Here is a 20,508-nt window from a genome sequence, read left to right on the forward strand (position 1 = left end):
ACAGTTTTCTAGGTGTGCTCTCCCCCAGGGAAGCTGCATGGTTTTTCTCTCATTATTCTAGGAAATGTAAAAGTAAGTTTATTAAGAAAGCAAAAACAAATAATTACAATACTCACTTCCATATCGGATGTTTTTATTAGGTTCTTGCTGACAAGCATTACACTTGGGAATAATATTGCACCAGGCAGTAAAAAATAAAAGAGTTCAACCACAGGGATGTTTTTTTCATTCAGAATCCAATATAAATACTTCTAATTTTATTTTTAGAGTTTCAGATAATATTTGGTTGCTTGATTTATAATGCATAGAAAAGAAACAGTTGCCATAACTGTAAAATACCATACCTTTGAAAAAAAAACTAGGGCAGGGGTTGCTCTTGGAAGTATGTTGGTAACTAAAGTATAATACTGCTTGCTTACTGCTCTAGGAAAACTAGGTTAAATTACTTGATGGTAGCTTTTCTTCTCCAGCAGCATCTTAACAATACTGGCTACAGACCAGAGGGAATTTCTACACCTGTTGCACTGTTCCCATTCCTTTCCATGCGGCTTTGCAGGAGATGCTCATGCTGGACTGGATCCTCTGTTTAGTCCCCAGTGCTTTGTTACAGCATCAGATGGATTAAAACACAGTTTGAACCAAAAGGTGATTTTAGCACTTTACACTGTACTGTGTAAACACCACAGAAAAGGTTCCCCTAACGTAGTTACGTTTTTCTAAGGATGTCTTCTTGCTTCATCCTTCAATTAAAAAACATGTCTTGAGAGTTTGAGCAGGCACATGCATATGTTTCATACAAGACAAACGACGAGAGAGGCCAGAGCATGTCCTTTCTCCAGTCCTTAAGACTCAAATAATAAATATTCATAACAAAATAAAGAGAGCCTGCAGTGTTGCTTAAATCAAAGCCAGGCTCTGGTCTCCAATACATTGTTCTGAGAAGCTGCTACTTTACTTCTGAAGAGTAAACCAAAGACAAGGACGGAAGGACGGTCAGTCATCAGTCTTCCGTGCCAATCTGCAGAAAGTCCAATTGTGCTCAACTGTATTTTCATTGGCTCGTTCGCTCATGTGGTGGACCCTCGTGTTTCGGATAGTGAAGCCTTGCTTTGTGATGTACTCCATCAGATGAACTCTGAGAGAGACTTCTTGGTGGTAGTCGCACGGTCCAAATGTGAAAGAAACTTGACAGTCTCTAGTGTCCATCATATGCTTATTCCATTTAGTAAAGTAATTGGAAATGCCTTCCAGCAATGAATGGACCTTGGTTGTGATGGTTAGCTGTGTTATGATCACTGCCACTGGATTGGAGTATTTTGACAGCTTGCGTGTACTGGAAAGCTCCACCACCTCCTCAAAGGTATCCATAGGATACAAAGGTTTGGGGTCATTAAGACATTGTATTAAAGGTTCGATCTGATAAAAGTCTGCTTCTTTTCGAAGCAGATCAAATTCCTTGAAGTCCAGAGGCAGAGTCAGCTCTGATGTCCGTAAAAAATTGAGAATGTACCGGAAAAGTGGTCCATCTCGGTCAATGAAGTAATTGCCCTGAGAATCCCTGGCAGTAGGGAAGTCCCCCCTGAACATGGCCCCCAGCATTGAATCAGGGTACCGTGTTAGGGTGGTGAGCGAGGTTGTATACAAGTGTCCACCCACATTTAGAGTGACTGGTTCGGTCATCTTGAGGGATGAAAAAGAAAAGGTATCAGCTCTTTCAAATACAAGAACATGGTGAAATCAGATCAAACCACTCACTGTAACTCGCTGTAAGGAAACTACCAGCACTTTAAAGAAATTAAATGGGAACTCTCTGTGTGGCTCTCACTATTATTAAAAAATTGAATAAATTAGCAAAGTAAGGATGGGGTAAGAGAGAAAGATTTTGCTTTCTGTGACATAGGCTTCTGTTAGCAGTGAAAGCTGTGAGTCTGAAGGAGCTGTTCAGCACCTCTCCTTTGTAGGGAATCATGGGGTGGGTTACTTATTTTTTGTAACTCTGTAGGCCTCTCATAACTGACATTGTGCCATGATGTCCAAAACAGTTTCTCAAATTGTTTAAGTACTCACAGGCCCAAAGGGGTTGCCCATCCTTGCTATGTGAGTATTAACAAAAAGGAGAATGGGACGAGTTTAACAAGTTCAGATATTTTAGAGCTTTAAAGACTAACAAATATATAGTAGCAGAACTGTTTTGGATAAACCTAAACATCAGATTCATAAAAATAAAGGGCCCCTCCACCAGCAAAAACACCAGGTCACCCCAATTCTCATTGCCCTACTTGATACAGGAAATTAACTGGCCAAATCTTTGGCTGTAGATCTCTGTTCTGTTAATAAATGTACCTACAGGCTACTAAATACAGCATTTGTGTTAGGCCATCTGCCTGGGAAAAGAGCACAGAAGGTCAGATTTACACACACAACCCCTGGGGAAACCTACCATGTCTCCACAGCCCAATTGAAATACTTACTATATATCCCCAGTCTCCATTATCCATCTGTTCCAATGCGCGATCTACGCGAGCCAGGATTTATTTGAAGTCTTTTGAAAGGCTATACAATTCACCACTTATTCCTCCCTGTAAGGGGCGGGGGAAGAAGCATGGCAGACTATGAACACTTACAAGGAGAACAACAACAACAACAAGCAAGCAATGTTCCTACCCATCAAAAGGCAGGCTTTCTGCCAGAAGTCCATGTCTTGCATTTCAGCTACAAAGCAACTCAAGTACAATAGTCTACAAAAGAATACCTTCCTCTACCGACCTTCCTGCATCCTTTAGAGCTAAGCAGAGAAGCTGTGCCTTGGAGGAAAAATGGTAATCATTCTGTACACTGCCTGTGTTAAATAATGAGCAGCTGGTCTCTGAAGATGATCTGTATTCTGAAGATACCACAAATTTACATGGGCAAAAACAACCAGTTTTGAAACACTGCCCAGTACATGTTAAAGATCTCCCTCTTGCTCTGGGTGTGTGCATGTGTGCGCATGCACATGTATGTGAGCGGGATATACCTTTTTGATGCGGAAATTTATTCCATTTAAGTAATACTTGTGCCTCCAAGTTCACTTAAGTAAGGGAATGGAAAATAAGACAACAGTGTTATAAGCTGTGCAAGAATCAAGATGCGCTAGCCATCTTGGCAATAAATGCATTATGCAACTGGCTGGGAGACAGTGCACAAAATTAGGCAATATTTTTTTTAAGCTTTGAAGGAAGCTGCATGATCCATCATAAAGTCCTGGACCTAGAGCAGGATGGTGTGTAGAGCCACTTCTTCAAGCTACTCACTAGATAGCCACAAGCACATGATCACTCCAGATTCTCCCTTGGCAAGTCATCATAGGTTTTGCTTCATATTGACTGGAAGTTGCCCGCTTGCTTCACTCTACTTCATCAGAGCCAGCTGAAATGTAGGGAACAGAAAGACAGAAACCACCTGAGCATTGGGCACATACATGTTTTCAAACTGACTTCTAGGTATTAAAGAAAATATAGCAGCATCTAGTTTTTAAAGTATTCTTACAAAAAGAGGTATGTAAAAACAATTCAAGTGTTTCAAACATCTCACCCCAAAGAATACTTCATTTCTACTGCAAGCATTTCCAGTCGACTATGAGTCACTCCCTCATTCCTTCACCCAGCAGAATTCTGGGTAGGTACGGCACAGTGACAGCAAACACATATTATGCCACGTTCTGTGCAACACTAGTCAATCTTCAAGAAGACTAAAGATCTCCAACAAAGAATTCTGAACACCCTCAGCAGACTACAACCCCCAGAATTCTTTAGGTAGTCATGACAGTTCAATTGGTATTAAAGCTTTTAAAGTTTGCATTGCGCAAAGGATTAATCTAGATGGTGTTTGCTCATGTAAAAGAGATTACATTCTATTTCCCCATCTCAGAGGCAAGTATTTCCCTCTGATTGATGAACAGCAGGAACATCAAGTATTTGGCATCAAAAATAGATCAACATTGATGTCTAATCAGGTATTCTAAAGGCTAGACGACTGGCAAACAAGCTGTCTTCCTGAAATATTCTTCTCTATTCACCCAGCAAAAGAAGAATGAGAACGATTTCATCCTAGCAATGTTTAGTAACTATGGGTGGTTCAAACCCAGAAAAAAATTGCTCTTTAGCTTCAATAGACTCCAAACTGGAAACTCTTTCACTACTGAGGCAGAATGAGCCTTCCAGCACAATGTAACAGGCTCTTTCTTGTCAGCAAGGCACTAGGGAAGAAGCAGCGCCTCAGCCGCAGCACGCTATTCCTCTCACAATGACAGAACTGCAAACTTGTCGGAATGGTGACCCACATTTCTACAGCAAAGCATGAACCCTCTGCAATACAAAGCATTGGTTCAATGCAAACTGAATTTCGTTAGCTGCCTTCTTCTCTTGAAGGTTCATCTAATTAGTTGCAACAATGTTATTCTGCAGCTCTGAAAAATTTTACTCAATATCCCTTCCTGGAGCAATCATTAGCACAGGAGGACAGGGCATGGGAACAGCTAAAACCAAGATCACAAAATGGTGCATACTGCAGCTTTGCACACACACTGTGAGGCATTTGCATCATACCATAATCACCAGGGGCACCTTCTTGCTGTTGAAAAGTAGCTATGTCACCCGTAGAAAATAAATAAATAAATAAATAATTTTATTGTTGCACTGGCAAACACTCTCCAAAGTTTCAGACAGGTTTCTTTCCCAGCACTACCTGGATTTACCACAGACTAAACTGGACAACAGCCAGAGCTTCAGTAGTTATCCATCAGCAAGCTAACCTGGTCCAAAGGTAATTATGCTAATCATTCCCCAGCTTATTTCTCCTCCGTGATCTTGTGAAGTCAGTCATTGTGGAAGAGTGCAGAACCCTACCTCATCTCCAAAACGAAAATCTGAGGAGCAGCCTCAGTTATTCTCTGCTCAATATCATTCCCTCATTATTTCTTCTGAACATTTTGTGGGCTACATTGCCTCCACTCACTGACAGAACAGCTAAGTGTGGAAAACAAAACTGAAAGCTTTTGATAAAAAGTTTGCTTTGGGAAACAGTGTGAGGTAATGAGAATTATCACTCGAAATTATCACAGGATGTTATTGAAAGAGATGTTTGAGGCATTCCCCTCATTCTTGCATGTCCACCGACAACCTATGGATAGTCACTGCTTCCAAGCCACCTAGGAAGGCCTCGGCAATTATAGGCAGCCTACAAATAAATGTAAATAAATACTTAAATTTTGAAAGGATGAGAAATAAGGCAGTTACCAATTAGTTTGTTTGGCTGATCGGCTTCCATTACGTGTAATATACCAAAGGCCTTTTAAAAATGGCTAAATCTCTATTCTTTGGGGGAAGATTTACATCTCCCTGTCTCCTCCACACCATAAAAGACAGCATTTGATCACAAGGTTGCTGCGTAGCACCAGAATGAATAATTTATTAAAGCAATTAGTTCAGGCAAGCCTCTTCTTACCCTCTTTGCACATGAACACACTCACACATAGCACAAAAAGAGAGGCATACACAGATGCCTCACTGATTTAGTGCAGGTCTCCAGGACTGCTAGTAGTACAGAAATTTAGTTTTCAAACGCTAACCCTGAAAGCAAAGAAACCGATAATGTGCAGTGACCGATTATTGCCTCTCATAAAATGGCATATCATCCAGGTTTTAACAAGCAGCCAGTTCTGCCCAATGACTTTACCTTGCAAATTCTAAGGACTATTTTCCAAGGGGACAAACATACCCTGAATTTTCTCAAACTTCCACTGAAAAAGCCCACTTGGTACACACTGTTGGGCTTGCAGTTTCAGAGCAGATGCAACCACCTTGAACAAAATCTTGCAAGAAATGTGGCATGGATGATGGAAAAATTCTTACAATCGCTAAGGACAGGCAAGAATCAAAAGCAAAAGGTGACAGAAAAAGGATAAGAATTCTAGATGCAACTTTTGAGCAACGATCACACAGGAATAAAAAGCACTATTAAAATAACCAGGGGCAAATAAGAGAGAGCGCATAGCAAAAGAGGGAAAAGAAGAGCTCTCTTCCAGAAGATCTAAAAAAAGCAAAGGAAAATTCAAGCCTAGATTAGGAATGCTTCAGAGACCAAGAGGGAAACACACAATCTGACCAGAAGAAAATTCCCAATCCCTATGTATGGGTGTGAAAGTAGAAGAATGAAGAAAGTTTCATAACAGGAAGAAAATTGTGCTCAAAACATGATGGTGGTGGAGAGCTTTACCAATACCCTGAACTGACAGAAAGATGAGTAAGTGGGTCCTACAGAAAATCAAGCCAGAACTTGATGAAGCAAAAACAACGAAACTGAGGCTGTCATACTTCGGGCACATAATGAGAATGCAAGACTCACTGGAGAAGAAAATAGTGCTAGGGAAATTCCTAGCAGAAGATGAGGAAGGAAGGAAGGAAGGAAGGAAGGAAGGAAGGAAGGAAGGAAGGAAGGACGGACAGAATATGAGATGGTTCATTTCCATAAAGGAATGTGCAGCCTTCCATTTACAAGTGCTGAGCATGGCTGTCAAGGGTAGGACATTATGGAGGGCATTCATGCATAGGGTCACCATACATCAAAGACAACTTGATGACATGTAACAATAAAGCTTTTCCTTCAAATCAGCTGTCCTTAAGTTCCAAGCTAAAAATATGAAAAGGTTTAGGAATTTCCATGAACTTCCTTACAAACAGGATCTGATTTTACATGAGTCTTCCTCTGCTTCCAGTTTTTCCTTTGTTTTGTGAACTATTTGCTATAGTTTCTTCTTGTCAAACACAGAATAGCAACCTAACATATGTATAACTTGGTTTGCTCATAAAGTTAAAGCTACAATCCTACCTCCTCTTACTTAAGAGATTGTATTCAGTAGGTATGTACTTCTTTGTTGACATGTATAGGATTGCGATGTTGAGCGGTATGACTCTCAACTATTTTGCTTCAGTAGTTCTGAATGGATGGAACCACAAATACCTTTGGCTGGATCAAGGCTGACAACATACATTCAATCCATATTCTAAGGATCCAAAATCATTTGAAGAAGGTTCCTACAAATGCAATTGCCATGTGTGCGAATGAGAAATAATTGTCTAATTTTCACAGAATCATAGTAGATTTGGAAGGGGGCATGAAGGCTATCAGGTCCAATCCACTGCTGTTGTGGAACACCAAGTTACGTCTTCCCACTCGGATGGCTGTCCAGTTTCTTTTTGAATGTCTCTACTGTGGGAGAGCCCACTACCTCTCTAAGCAGCTGGTTCTACTGTTATATTGCTCTGACAGTGAGGAATTTTTGCCTGATGCCCAGCCTGAATCTGTTATGTTATGTTATTCGTGAAGTCGTGCCCGATCCATCAAGACCCCATGGACAACATTCCTCCAGGCTCTCCTGTCCTGCACCATCCCTTGGAGTCCACCTAAGCTCACGCCGACTGCTTCAGTGACTCCATCCAGCCACCTCATCCTCTGCCGTCCCCTTCTTCTTTTGCCATCAATTGTTCCCAGCATTAGGGTCTTCTCCAGTGAGTCCTTCCTTTTCATTAGGTGGCCAAAGTATTTGAGTTTCATCTTTAGTATCTGGCCTTCTAAAGAGCAGTCAGGGTTGGTCTCCTCTAAGACTGACTGGTTTGATCTCCTTGCAGCCCAAGGGACTCACAGGAGTCTTCTCCAGCACCACAATTCAAAGGCCTCAATTCTTCAGTGCTCAGTCTTTCTTATGGTCCAACTTTCACAGCCATATATTACAACTGAGAAAACTATAGCCTCGACTATACAAACTTTTGTCGGCAAGGTGATGTCTCTGCTTTTTAGTATGCTGTCTAGATTTCCCATAGCTTTCCTCCCAAGGAACAAACGTCTTTTAATTTCTTGGCTGCAGTCCCCGTCTGCGGTGATCTTGGAGCCCAGGAAAATAAAATCTGTCACTAAGCTTGATCTAGGTTGTCACAATTCCATGTTCTAAACTCCGGCATCATCAAGAAGAGCTCTTGACCTTCCTATTTGTGAAAGCCTTCGAGGTACTTATAAAGGGATATTTTGTCCCCCATCTGTCTTTTCTTCCTAAGGCTGAACATGCCCAATTCTCTCAGTGTCTCCTCATAAGGCAGTGTTTCCAAACTCTGGATCATTTTTGTTACCCTCCTCTGGACTCTTTCTAATTTTTCTGCATCTTTCTTAAATCTTGGTGCCCAGAACTGGACACAGTACTCCAGATGAGGCCTGACTAGTGAGGAGTATAGGGGAACTACTACTTCTCATGATTTGGAAGTAATACTTCTGTTAGTGCACTCCAAAATAGCATTTGTCCTTTTGGCAGCTGCATCGCATTGTTGGTTCATGATTAGCCTATTGTCCACAATTACTTTGAGGGCTTTTTCTTTTTCAGTTCTATTGAGCCATGTATTCCCCATCTTGTATCAATGCATTTGGTTTCTTTTTTCCTATGTAGAGAACTTGGCACTTGTCCCTACTGAATCTCATTCTGTTGCTTTGAGCCCAGTATTCAAGTTTATCAAGATCACCCTGGATCTTCATTCTATTTTCCAGGGTGTTTGCTGTTCCACCCAGTTTTGTATCATCTGCAAATTTGGCCATCTTTCCTTGTACTTCCTCATTTAAATCATTAATAAAGATGTTTATTTATTTATTTAAAACATTTGCATGCCTGAAGAGTACTGGGCCCAGGACTGAACCCTGTGGCACCCCACTGATTATCTCTATCCAATTTGAAAAGGTGCCATTAATGAGCACTCTTATGTGTCCAATTTATTTATTTAAAACATTTGTATGCCACCCAATTGTGCCACAGCACGATTAGCAGCCAACATTGATAATATTAACAGAAAATTATTAGGAATGTAATACATAGGGGCTGAAAATAAAACTGAGGCATCTGAGCTAAAATCGGATTATTTTATTTAATAATTTAAATACATTCTCAGGACTTCAACAAGTTGTTGTGTGAATAGTTAGTTATACACACTGGTTTCTAGGAATCTGAAAGGGTATTTTGCTTGATGTTCAAATGAACAGGTTGGAGGATACATGGTTAAGCTTATGAATTAGTGTATACCTCTGAAGTGTTCCTCCAAAGTAATATTCATATGGTTCCACTACAGAAGGACCCCAGCTTGTGTAAATGTCAGTTAATGAGTCATAACCCACTGCACAAACTTTTGAGAGAACACGAGATCCAAGCCTGAAAAAACTACTGGGAAGATGTTCTACAGAGGGAGGCAGAAAGTAGATCTCCAGATGTCTGGACTTCAACTTCCAGCATTCCTGGCCACTGACCTTGCTGGCAGAGGCACCTAGAAGCTGAAGTCTACAGTATCTAGAGGGTACTTACACAGGGAAGTCCAGTCTACTAGGGCAATCAGAGCTATTAAAGAAATAGTGAATTGCCTTATGCTAAATGGGTTACATGACACAATAGCCTGCTGTGGCTTAATTTACTTGCGAGGACTGCTGTGTTGTGTGGCATATCTGCATGATAGCTATGGGTTTGCCACAGCTTCTTGTGTCATGAGAACCCAGGTGGCAGGAATGCTCAGAGGATTAGACAACCCTAAAATAACCCTAAAACAAGCCAAGTTGTTGTCTAACCCTCAAACAATCCCTGCCAACAGGATTTGCCCGGCATGATGCAACAGCCCCTGTGAGTAAATTAAGCTACAGTGGGCTGTTGTGTTGTACAAACCAAGGCACGGAGTCAGACCACTGGCCCATCTGAGCCAAAGCTTCAGGAAGTGCTCTTTTCCAGGCTTGCTGCCAAAGAGCCTTCTGACTGGAGATGCCAGGAACTGAACCCAGTAGGACACTCTATGTGAAAAGCCTGCATTCTCCCTGTGCACCATGGCTCCTCCTCCCACCCTCCAATTTTTCACCAATAGTGCGTTTTCCACCTATATAGATGTTACAGACATTAGGAGAAATGCAGATTTAAAAGGGCTTTAAAAAGATTTAACTAAAAGGAAGTTGTATCTTTTATTACAAATCTCCATGCTGTCAGCCTTTCAAGCTGTTCCCAGACTGACAATTACATCCCATTATACCAAGTTTCCTGCCTCTGGCATTGAGATACGTTATATATGTAACAGATGGAGCATGTGTCCTAGCGCCAAGGAGAACTGCAGTGCCATTTGTGCTGAATTTCTCCCCTTCTCAAACATGTACAGAATTTGGCATATGCATTCTAAAGAAGAAAGAAAGAAAATGTTCAGTAGGACTCAAGTTATAAGGAACCAAGCCGGTATAAGAAGCCAGAAAACATTCCACATGCAGTGACAATGCAATTAATATTCATCTTTAACAATGAATAGTCTTTAAACATATTCAGTGACTCATCACTCAGCTATTTAGCACTACTTTACTAACTGCCATGTTTTAATTGGAAAGGGTTCTCAACTTGTTAACCTGATGCACATCATGGTAATAACAAGAGTAACATGGTAATAATCTTATCTACATATACAAAATAATAGGTATAGGGGAAGCATTCTATGACTTTGGGCAGGAACAACATGGCACCTTCCATCCACTAGGACATGAACGGACAAAAATCAGGTTACAGACACTACTGTGATGGACTACCGCCCAGTGTATTGTGGACCATCTAGCCCTTGCTGATTGTTAAATCTGCACAATGAATGAGAGGTTCACAGAACAATCCTGTGTTCAAGATCCAACATCCAATAGGATACAGGAGAAATCAGATTGCAAAGCACACCACCACCATGACAGACTCACTGGCAAAACAACACACTGGCACATTTTAGAGAGGAGATTCAGTTGTCCAGGCTCTCAGACACACTGTTGGGCATTATGAATTTAATTCAGACTATCCCACTATCTCGGGTCAAGAATCCATTTTTCTTCTGGAAGGTACAGCCTGAAAAGCTGCTAGGAAAGTTGGTAAAACTCTGAACCACTGTAGAAGCACAGGAGCCATAGAATATATCCTTCCTCCCCTTGATTAAAAAGGGTTATTTGAAACATGCACATGCTTGCCTTGTTGCCATGCCACCACCCAGCCTACTAATCCAGGAGTAGTCCAAATCCAGGATTTGACCTAACCAATCAAATGCCCCTAAAGGGAGAAAGGAGAAGCAATAATTTGATTCTTAAATACTTCCTCCTCCCAGGCAGGTCAGCAATGTCAAGCCCTACCTTGACAATACTTTTTGCTTTAAATGTTACATTAAGCTGCCTGTAAATTAATCAAGAGGCATTCAAAACATGGTGTAGGAGAAGAGCTTTGCAAATACCCTGGATGGACAGAAAGACAGACAAGTAGGTCCGAGATCAATCAAGCCAGAGCTTTCCTAGAAGCAAAAATAACAAAACCGAGGCTGTCATACTTAGGCTGTATCATGAGAAAGCAAGACTCACTGGAGAAGACCATCATGTAAGGGAAAGTTGAAGGCAGAAGATGAAGTATGTGATGGACTGAATCCATAAAGGAAGCCACAGCCTTGAACTTGGAAGAGCCAAATAGAGTGGTCATGGACAAGGCATTTTAGAGGGCTTTCATTCAGAGGGTCACATAAGTTGGAGACAACTTGATAGCACCTAACAAGAAGCTTCCCTTGAACCAAACTATTGCTCCCTTTAAGTTGCCTTGGAGTTCAGCCATTTTCATTCTTTCTGCTTGAGCTTCCCTGAAATTGGTATATCTCTATTCCGAAAAAGGCCCAGGGTCTGACTGGGTTTAATGTAATACCTCCTGATTCTTCCCTAGCATAACTCTGTTCTACTCTGGTGCCTTTTCTATGACTTCAGGCCCAGAGTTTCCCTTGTACTTTTTAAATTGCTGTTTGCCCAGAGAGATCTGTTAGCTTGCAGACCCAGAGAGAGAGCGCCTTGGTTAAGCATCAGCGGAGTCCCAAAGCCAGGATCCACACACACTATTTGACCTACAGTGCCACAAAGGCACTTTGTAACATCTGAATTAATTATCAGTTTTTGAGTCCAAAGGAGATAGCCAATCACCCAGACAGCTTCAGCTATGGGGTGGTACTGAAACAGAATAAATAACAGCAGCAACAACAGGCAGCAGCAATCTCTGAATCGTACTGGAAATTCTAAGGGAAAGCCCTAGTGAGATTGTGGCAGCTCTAGGATCCTAATGAGTGCTTCGCCTCCAGCCAGTATCCTCATCTTTGCTCATCCAAAAGCCATCCGTTCGCCTCTTTCTGGACAACAGGAAAGAGTGCCTTAAGCAGATTAATACTTATGTCCCATTTTTAAACTTGAAACTAAAGCTGAGATAAGAAAGGATGGTTGGTGCCCACTGTGTTCAACCAATACCCAGGCTTCTTTGGTCACAGAATCTCTCAGTCCCCTTACTCTTCAATTTCCACTGTGCCGCCCACCATTCTTATTTGCCAAATGCTAATATCCCCAGTCTTCATATTTGATATTTTCTAATTAGTCTATTAGAGCCAGTATACAGGCTAATATACCACGGGGTTGGCATATTAACCAAGCCATTTTTCACTTTTGTAAAGAAAATACACAGAGGTGGGTGTACTCCTCTTCATAACAGCACAGGGCATAAATACATTGTGCACAGACCACACTTCTGGTCAAAGGCCTCCTTAGATCTGTGCTGGTCATTGTACATGCATGCATGCTAATGTAAACAGGAGTGTGCAACAATGCACAGATATTTTGTCAGCAAAGATACACTGTTAGGAAATTAACATGGGACAGTTGTGGATAGTCCATACACAGCACAGGAGTAGAGGACCCTTATGCTATGCCCTGCACAGCTCCAGATACAAAAAACTCCATCTCAGATTGAGTTCAATCAGGAGTGGGGGGGTCAAGAGAATCACCATCATGCCAAATGCCTTGCTCTTGTCACTAAAATAAAGCAAAGGATAACATGCAAGTTAGCATTAAATCACAGTACACCAATACAGAAATTCTACTCATGAAAAACACCACTTAGTGGGTAGGAGATGGTTCTCTCTCTCTGGTCTCAGGATGCACACACTTGGGCCTGTGCAACTGTTCCTCTCAGCTCTGGGGAGAGGAAATAGGAAGCAACTTACACAAAAGGAAGCACCTTGCACAAAACAGTTGATCCCCAGAATACTCCTAGGAACGTACAGTATCATTGGTAACACTTGTTTACATAGAACTGTAATAAGTACCTCACTGTAGGATTCCAGACACAGATGCCCAACAACTGGGGACATGAGAAGAAAGCACCACAAAAAGCAATGGAAAGGGCAACATTAGTTACAAATATACTGATGCTGTGACTATCTCCCATGCTTCCCAACCTCCCTCCTCTTTGCTATAGGTGAATACTGTGCCCTGTCTCAACCACCTTGTTCTAACACTCTTTTCATTAATACTCAGCAGTAATAACACCTGCACCATCCCCACAGGCAACTAAGTTCTCTCTCAGCAGGTCCTTCACTACAATCATTGCCACTGCAAGCCAAACATTCAAGGGCACTTCTGCCCTGTAGAATCATAACCTAGATGCACTGAACAGTACATGCTGTCACCACACAGAGTTCTATTGCAACCACCAAAGCAGAAGGGGGAAGAACAGTCACTGCCATCTTCCTGTATGAAAGTGACACATGAACACTGAGATGGCAAAGCTCCTTTCCTCATGTTCTTTCACAAACACCTACTCTGCAATCAGATCCAGGATCTGTCTGTTCTAGCTACTGATGAGCTGCTGGTCATTGCTTTGTCTCTTCCTTTGTTCACACACAGGCATAGGACCCAGTTCATAACCCATTCCATGGGGACCAGGAAAGTGGCCCATCTGCTGACAGACAGCCATGACCAGGTTGTTCCTGGGGATTTCTCCCTGGGGCTGTTAACCTACTTATTCCAGGCAAGCTTCTGTTTCATTGCAAATTTCACCACAGACCGTTATGCAACAGATTATGGTGACCCTACTATGCAGCTACTTCACTACTGACTGTCAAGCCACTACCTAATGCAAAGCAACCCTGATGGAGTGATTGATTAGCAACTCCACCCATGCACTTTTTCCTTTCAGATCTCTTCCATCCTAATTGAAAGGCACAAATAGGATAGAAACTTCTTATAAAAGTATCCAATAACAATGTGCATACGACTATGCTCCAGGATACAAAATACCATCCTAGTTCATAGGCATGGAATATGCTGTGAAATAATCACCGTATTGCCCTACCGCTTGAAAGCAAAGGCCAGCTCTGCTATTAGGCAGAGTGAATCAATCCTACTCAGCCAGTAGGTTTTGGGTAGCAAATTTTCAATTACTTAGTTTTTTAAAGATTTTTACCTCCATATTGGATCCTATTTGGAGATTCTGGCACAGGCATTAAAGTATCTTGAAATGTCTCTTGTTGAAGTTGTCTTTTACTACAGTACAACCCCTCGTAGAAGTCTATTTCCATGCAAAAAGCAGGTCAACTGGTTCTGACTTGATTTGGACTTCTGCTCAGAAATCCAATGTAGTTTAAAGCACAGTAACTTGATTACTGATGTAAGGTTCATGATCAAATCATATTAAACAGGTACTGCCCTTATCAATGTGTACACAATCAATTGAAGAGCAGAACAAGATTACAGAACAGAAAGTGAGATATTCATATGACTATTTGCTGCATTGGATCTTGGTGGCTTATCTGCAAGGATGAAATGTTTAAGGCACATTTTGGTAGAAGGAATAGAAGGCCAAGTGATTAACTCTATTAAAATCTCCACCACTTTCCAACCCAAACAAGGGTCCCCTTCACACCCGTTTCCCAATTGCACTACCTTGAGAAAATCCCTATGACAGCACTGAGAACAGCAGACTGCACCAGCCAACTGGATTTGAGAAGGAGAAAAGCATACACACTGTTTATTCTACAGACCCTTCCCTCACACCAGAGGTCCCAACTGCATCTCTAGGATGTCATGAATTCTGGCTTCCTACAGACAAATCCTCACCAAAGAAAAAGAGCCAAGCATTGTGGCAACTCACTTATGGCAACTCATTTATGAATGAATGCAGGTATTCTGGTAATTATCATTTGGAAACACACACACACACACAAAACAAACTTTAGGTCTATGCCACCCTAGTTCCAAGCAGGGTTGCTCAAAAGTAATGTTTGTTCAGTGGGACTTATTACCAGGTAAGTAAGCTTAGAAATGCAGTCTTAGTGACAGTCACATGCTAATACAAAAATAGTCCAGTGTTCAGACTCCATGCCATATATTCATTAGCATGGATAAATATTCTCATATTAGCCATTAGAAATAGTGGAGAGTAGCATTACCAGCCCTAGGAATGACCCAATATCTGATGCTACTGAGGCAGCTAAGAACTGTTAAATGGTGGAGAGTATGTCCTCACACAAGTCCCCCTTACTAAAATAAAACAAACAGAAAACGAAACCCAGTACGCATTGCTCTAAAATCCTTTAAACACGGTGAGAAAGAATCCAGGCTTCCTGACTGCACCCCCCGCCCCGACACACACACACACACACACACCCTTCTCCAGAAAAGGAGCCAGGTATCCCGCCTGCACACTCTGTTCACTGCATCCCATTCCTCCCTCAGAAGAACCCAGGCGTCCTGCTTCCCTCTGGATCGGGCGGGCTCCTTAAAAGAACCCAGGCGCTCTGGGTCTCCCACCTCTCTCTTAACCCCACCTTCCCCTTAAGGAATCCAGGCGCCCTAAGTACACACACACACACACCCTGCTTAGCATCCTCCGTTTGACAGGCTCGGAGGAGACCACCTAGCTTGGCCCCCTTTCCCGCCATTTTAAGTCCCCACCTCTGCTACTCACTCGAGAACAGACGGGGAAGCTCCTCCGTGCGCGCGTCCCTTTCTCCGCCGCTCTCTCTTTGCTACTCTTGGGCTGAGGAAAGGCCGGCGGCGGAGTGGCAGAGACAACCGAGCGTGAATCCGACGCGTCTCCGGCTCCTCCCCAGCGCCGCCCCCAGCGCCTGCCCTGCTCCGATAGGCCCAGGCGGGCTGCGCCGAAGGGAGAGAAGAGGAGCGGGCCAGGGAGCTTCTCGGCGGCGGAGGGAGAGCCCGGGAATTGCGCGCCCGGCTCTTGCAAGGCCTAAGCTGGAGCGGGTTCTTGACGCCGCCTAATCCTTGGCAACCGAGCAAAGACTAGTGAAAAACTTCCCTTGTTTGCGAATGCCAAAAAGGTGAAGCGCGTTCGTGCCCTAAGCAGGCTTCTTCGGAAGTAAGCTCCATCGATTTCAATGGGATTTACTTCCAGGTAAGGGAAGCCTGTATATAGGATTGCCGCCTTGGCTGAACGGTAAAAAGCAGGAGCCTAAAACTGGCTAAAGACTCGAACTCGAAGTACAGTCCGCCTATTTCAACAGCTATTTCCTCCCCTGCCCCTCAGGCTGATGGAGAGGCCATGTAGCTTGTTTGAAAGCCTCGATCAGGCTCTGTCATTGATCGAATTCATTCATCACAGGCTAAAGGGTGGACATTCTCCGTTGCAGCTTTAGAGTGTTGCTTATTACAATTGGTGACCCGGCCGATGCCTTTCAGGGCGGCGTTTCAAACAATGCACATGCCTAAGAGCGCGGTGCTATGCATGGTTAGAGAGGAAACAAAGTCTTAACAATTCCCACCGTTCCGCAGCTAGCATGACTGGCTGGGAAATGCTGAGAGTTATAAGACGTTTCTCTCTCTCTCAACATGCATAGGATTGCACCCTAAGTATATATGCAATCATGCAGTGGTAGCAGTCTCCTGAGTGCTTCCACCATTGGTGTACAAGGAGGCATCGGCGGACTTCAAGGAACCCTAAAGTTTAAAAAAGTATTAAAAATAAACATACAGGCATACAGTTGGAAGGAACCTAGCAAGCCATCAGTTCCAACCGCCTCTCAATGCAAGACTAAAATTACCCATCCAGATTTCAACTCAGCCCAACCCTGTTTAGCTTCCAAGATTAGGCAGGTTCAGGCACTTCAGGCTGTACGAAAGCTTAAGGAAGGGCTCCCCATAACAGCCCAATAAGGACAAAAGACACTGTTCTGTGATTGTTTGTGAGAGTGGGGGAATAAAACTAGGGTGAGGCAGGAAACCGAATGAAGTACCCGGAACAGGAGTGCTATATATTCCAATAGCACTGCAACACCTCCAGACAACTCCTAGCATTGTGAGGGGTCTGGAAACTAAGTCCTGCAAAGAACTGTTGAAAGTTGGATATGTTTAGCTTGTTGACAAAAAAGATTTAAGGACAGACATGATAGCAGTTTTCAAATATCTGAAAGGTTCTGCAGAGAGTGGAGGTGGTTTACTCTGTGTCTTTCCAAGAGCAGGTCCACAACCAGTGGGTGGAAAATTTAGGGAAGCAGATTTCAGCTTAACAGGAGACATTTCAGCAGTGGAACAGATTGCCCTGAGGGCTGGTGGGTTCTTCTTTCCTGAAGGTATTTAAGCAGAGCCTGGATGGCCATCTGTCAGGGAAGCTACAGCTGAACAATAGCATTGAGCAGGGCGTTGAACTAGAACTCCAAGGTCCTTGCTAACTCTTTGATTCTGAAACTCTACATAGTTCTCAGGAATACCATCTCATAACTATCATTTCAGTGCTGGCTTTTAAATTATACGAGTTTGTGAAATTTACTCTGATGTTTTTATAAAAACAAAGCTTTTACTTTGTTTTATAATGCCATTCTATCATATTTTCCATATGTTTATCTTTATGGCTCTTATATAGGTCTCTGATAGTCTAAAAAGAAGGGTTAGCAGTATTTTAAATGAATAATATGGCTTAATCCAGTGGCTGGTAGGAGGCTGCCAAGTTAGTTCCTCAAGATGCAATGTCCTTACACAGACCAAGGCAGGTTGCTGGAGGCACATGTCTGTGCTGACCCCAATGAGTTGGTTCTGCCCCCTCAAGTCCCAACATTCACGTGTTCATTAAACGCAATTTATAGTCCACCTTCAGACCTTCACTGAGAACATACAACCATAAGGAGGGTGGGGCTAGCATGCAGATACACTGGAGCATACACACTGTGCCATCACAAATCCAGCCACATTGCCTGAATAAGGATATGGTTATGCAGGAGATACAGACATGTATATGTTACTATTTTGCTATGGTATAGTATATAATCCCAACAAATTCATGGGTTTCTGTTCTCCAAATATGTAGCTGGGTGGAAAATTTTCATATGTTGTTCTTCTGTGCTGGCCGCAGTGGTTTTAAATTCTAGAACTGAAACAAATACGAAGAATGGCCAAGCAAATGAACAGAGATCAAAATTCCTGAGAGAAAGAAAACCAATATTTTCCTTACTCCCAGTCATGGCTATTGCTGAAAATGGTGATCTTATGAGAAGAAATTATGTAGAAGTACTTTAAGTGTAATCTGATGAAGCGAAGCATACAACCCTTGGAGGTTCACACTTATCCAGTGCAGTGCTGGTAACCTTTACTTCCCCACTCCTCTTGCTCTGCTTTTTTGTAACATGGCCATTTCCAGCTATTTAATGACATCATTTGGGAGTGGAAGGGAAGGATGACAGAGTGGCTTCAGGGTATCTCACATCCTACCCACTCCAGTCACTTCCTTTCCCTCCCAAAATGTCCCCTTTAAGGAACTGCTTTCCACAGTTCTTTCTATGCTGGCTGCAAGAGAATAGGGGTAGATGTATTGGAGCTCCAGTTCCCAACACCAGGGTTAGAACTCAGTCTCCAGTCTTAGAACTGGAAATCTGAACTATCCTATGGCCCCTCAGAAAATGTCTTGGGGCCAAAGGGTCATTCCTTTAAATTAGCAAGTTGTTACTTAACAGAATTGCCTAAAACCTTACCTAGAAAATTAAACAGCATATCAAAACTCATGTTAAAAATGCAGAAAATCTAATTTCAGATTATGAAACGCTGCCAAACTTCCAAACTGTGTCATCTTTTGTTTCAGGACTATCTTCTTCTCTGCTACTCAAACAGCAATCATTGAGGTGGCATGCCGGAACATTGCTCCGTATTTCAGTGGGATATATTTTCATAACTGAAAAGCTCAGTTAGGCTTCAGTTACCAATTTTCACCTTAGCCCAATGGTGATTATGCAGTCCCCTCCATGGATGGCAACCCCACCATCTATAAAAGCCCTGTTTCTAAAACTGTGCAGTTCAAAGCAACAATTTTATTCTTTCTAAATTCTTCAGTCTGGCCCATGCCTGGATAGGAGGCCACCTGGAAACCCCACATTCTCCATCTTGACCTCTTGGAAGGAAAGATGGGATATAAATAAATGCAAATGAATATACAGGACTATTTAAAAACACTTTTGTTGTTTTGCATTCAAAGACCTAACAGCTCCAGCCATTATAGACTGATAGCCAGTGATGATACCATGCAACATCTGGAAAGTCATAGGTTCCCTATGTCCACTCTATAACATGTAAAACTTGTATTAGGGGATCACTAATCAGTTTTCAACAGGCTAATTGCTTGTGGTCTTAAATCTGAGGCTGCAATCCAACAAGTTCCATTCAATTTAATGGGGCTTCCAATTGAGTATGTACTAGATTGCACTAAAAGGCCTCAGTCCTTAAACATGTCCACCTACCCATTTTAATCCAGCTTTTCTTCCTCACTACCTGCTTATCTTCACAACAGTCCTGCAAGTTAAGAAAAAATAACTGGCCCAAGGTTATAGCAGGAATGAACCTGGGTTTCTGTGGCCCTACTCTGAAACATTGGCTGCTACATCTCACCCATTCCACACTGATTTTAATAACTCAGATGCAGATTTATAGTGGCATGTGCAGGTCCTCCCAGTGTATGGCTGAATGCATGCAGCAGGCAGTTGGGCTCCACCACGAGCCATCATTTTGCACTGGGCTTTGCCCTGCCTGCTGAACCACAACTGTTAGCTTGGCTCTGCTTAATCAAATGCTGTGCCACCTGCAGTCCCTAATCAAATGCAGGTTATAGTAAAAACAGCCACACAGATCTTGCAAGACTGAGGTTTTCCATGCCTGTTTTAAGGTGCTAGGAACACTGTCTTCTGTAAATAGTTAATGGTATTTGTGATTTCTCTTTGTGGGTTTATATTTAGCTATTTATAACTACTCCTGTAATGTCATTGAAATTTGCTGTTTGAGTATTATTTGTGCTCATAAATAGGCAGATTGCAATTGACTGTTAGCTGTACTAATGAGCTTTCTTAGGACAATAATCAGTCATCAGCTATTTGTCTGCTTCCTTTAAATTACAGTCCAAGATGTTATTTTCAACTGTGTTTTTCTTCCCCTTTGAAAGCTACAATTCTAATTTTAGAAGATCAGAACCTTCACTTGTTTCAACTGAATAGAATGACATAACAATACATTTCCTAGTCATTAGGAAGCCTTCAGTGACAGTATCAACTAACCCATTTTTATTCCAGATTTTTTTTCTTGTGCAGATATAAGCTCCTTATATAGCTGTATTAATAATGAATAGATAGCATCTGAATTTGCATGAACCATGCTGCAACT

The 20,508-nt window shown here is 42.3% G+C and overlaps 1 protein-coding gene across 1 annotated transcript; it reads right to left on the bottom strand.

Annotated features, from left to right (window-relative positions):
* Positions 1-116: 116 nt before the first annotated feature.
* Positions 117-15,910, bottom strand: KCTD6 (potassium channel tetramerization domain containing 6). Its single transcript, XM_044452106.1, has 4 exons — positions 15,827-15,910; positions 3,294-3,408; positions 2,472-2,579; positions 117-1,680 (listed from the first exon to the last, which is right to left on the bottom strand). The coding sequence occupies exons 3-4, from the start codon at positions 2,496-2,498 to the stop codon at positions 994-996; spliced, it is 714 nt and encodes a 237-aa protein (XP_044308041.1). The 5' UTR covers positions 2,499-2,579; positions 3,294-3,408; positions 15,827-15,910; the 3' UTR covers positions 117-993.
* Positions 15,911-20,508: the final 4,598 nt, after the last annotated feature.

This window comes from Varanus komodoensis, unplaced genomic scaffold (assembly GCF_004798865.1).
Source record: "Varanus komodoensis strain SLA01 unplaced genomic scaffold, ASM479886v1 scaffold6_4, whole genome shotgun sequence".
Lineage (NCBI taxonomy): Eukaryota > Metazoa > Chordata > Lepidosauria > Squamata > Varanidae > Varanus > Varanus komodoensis.

Coding starts and splice junctions, on each gene's coding strand:
- KCTD6 (XM_044452106.1), bottom strand. CDS start 2,498: ATGGATAATGGAGACTGGGGATATATA. Junction 1,681..2,471: donor ATGGAGACTGGGGATATATA/GTAAGTATTTCA, acceptor TCATCCCTCAAG/ATGACCGAACCAGTCACTCT.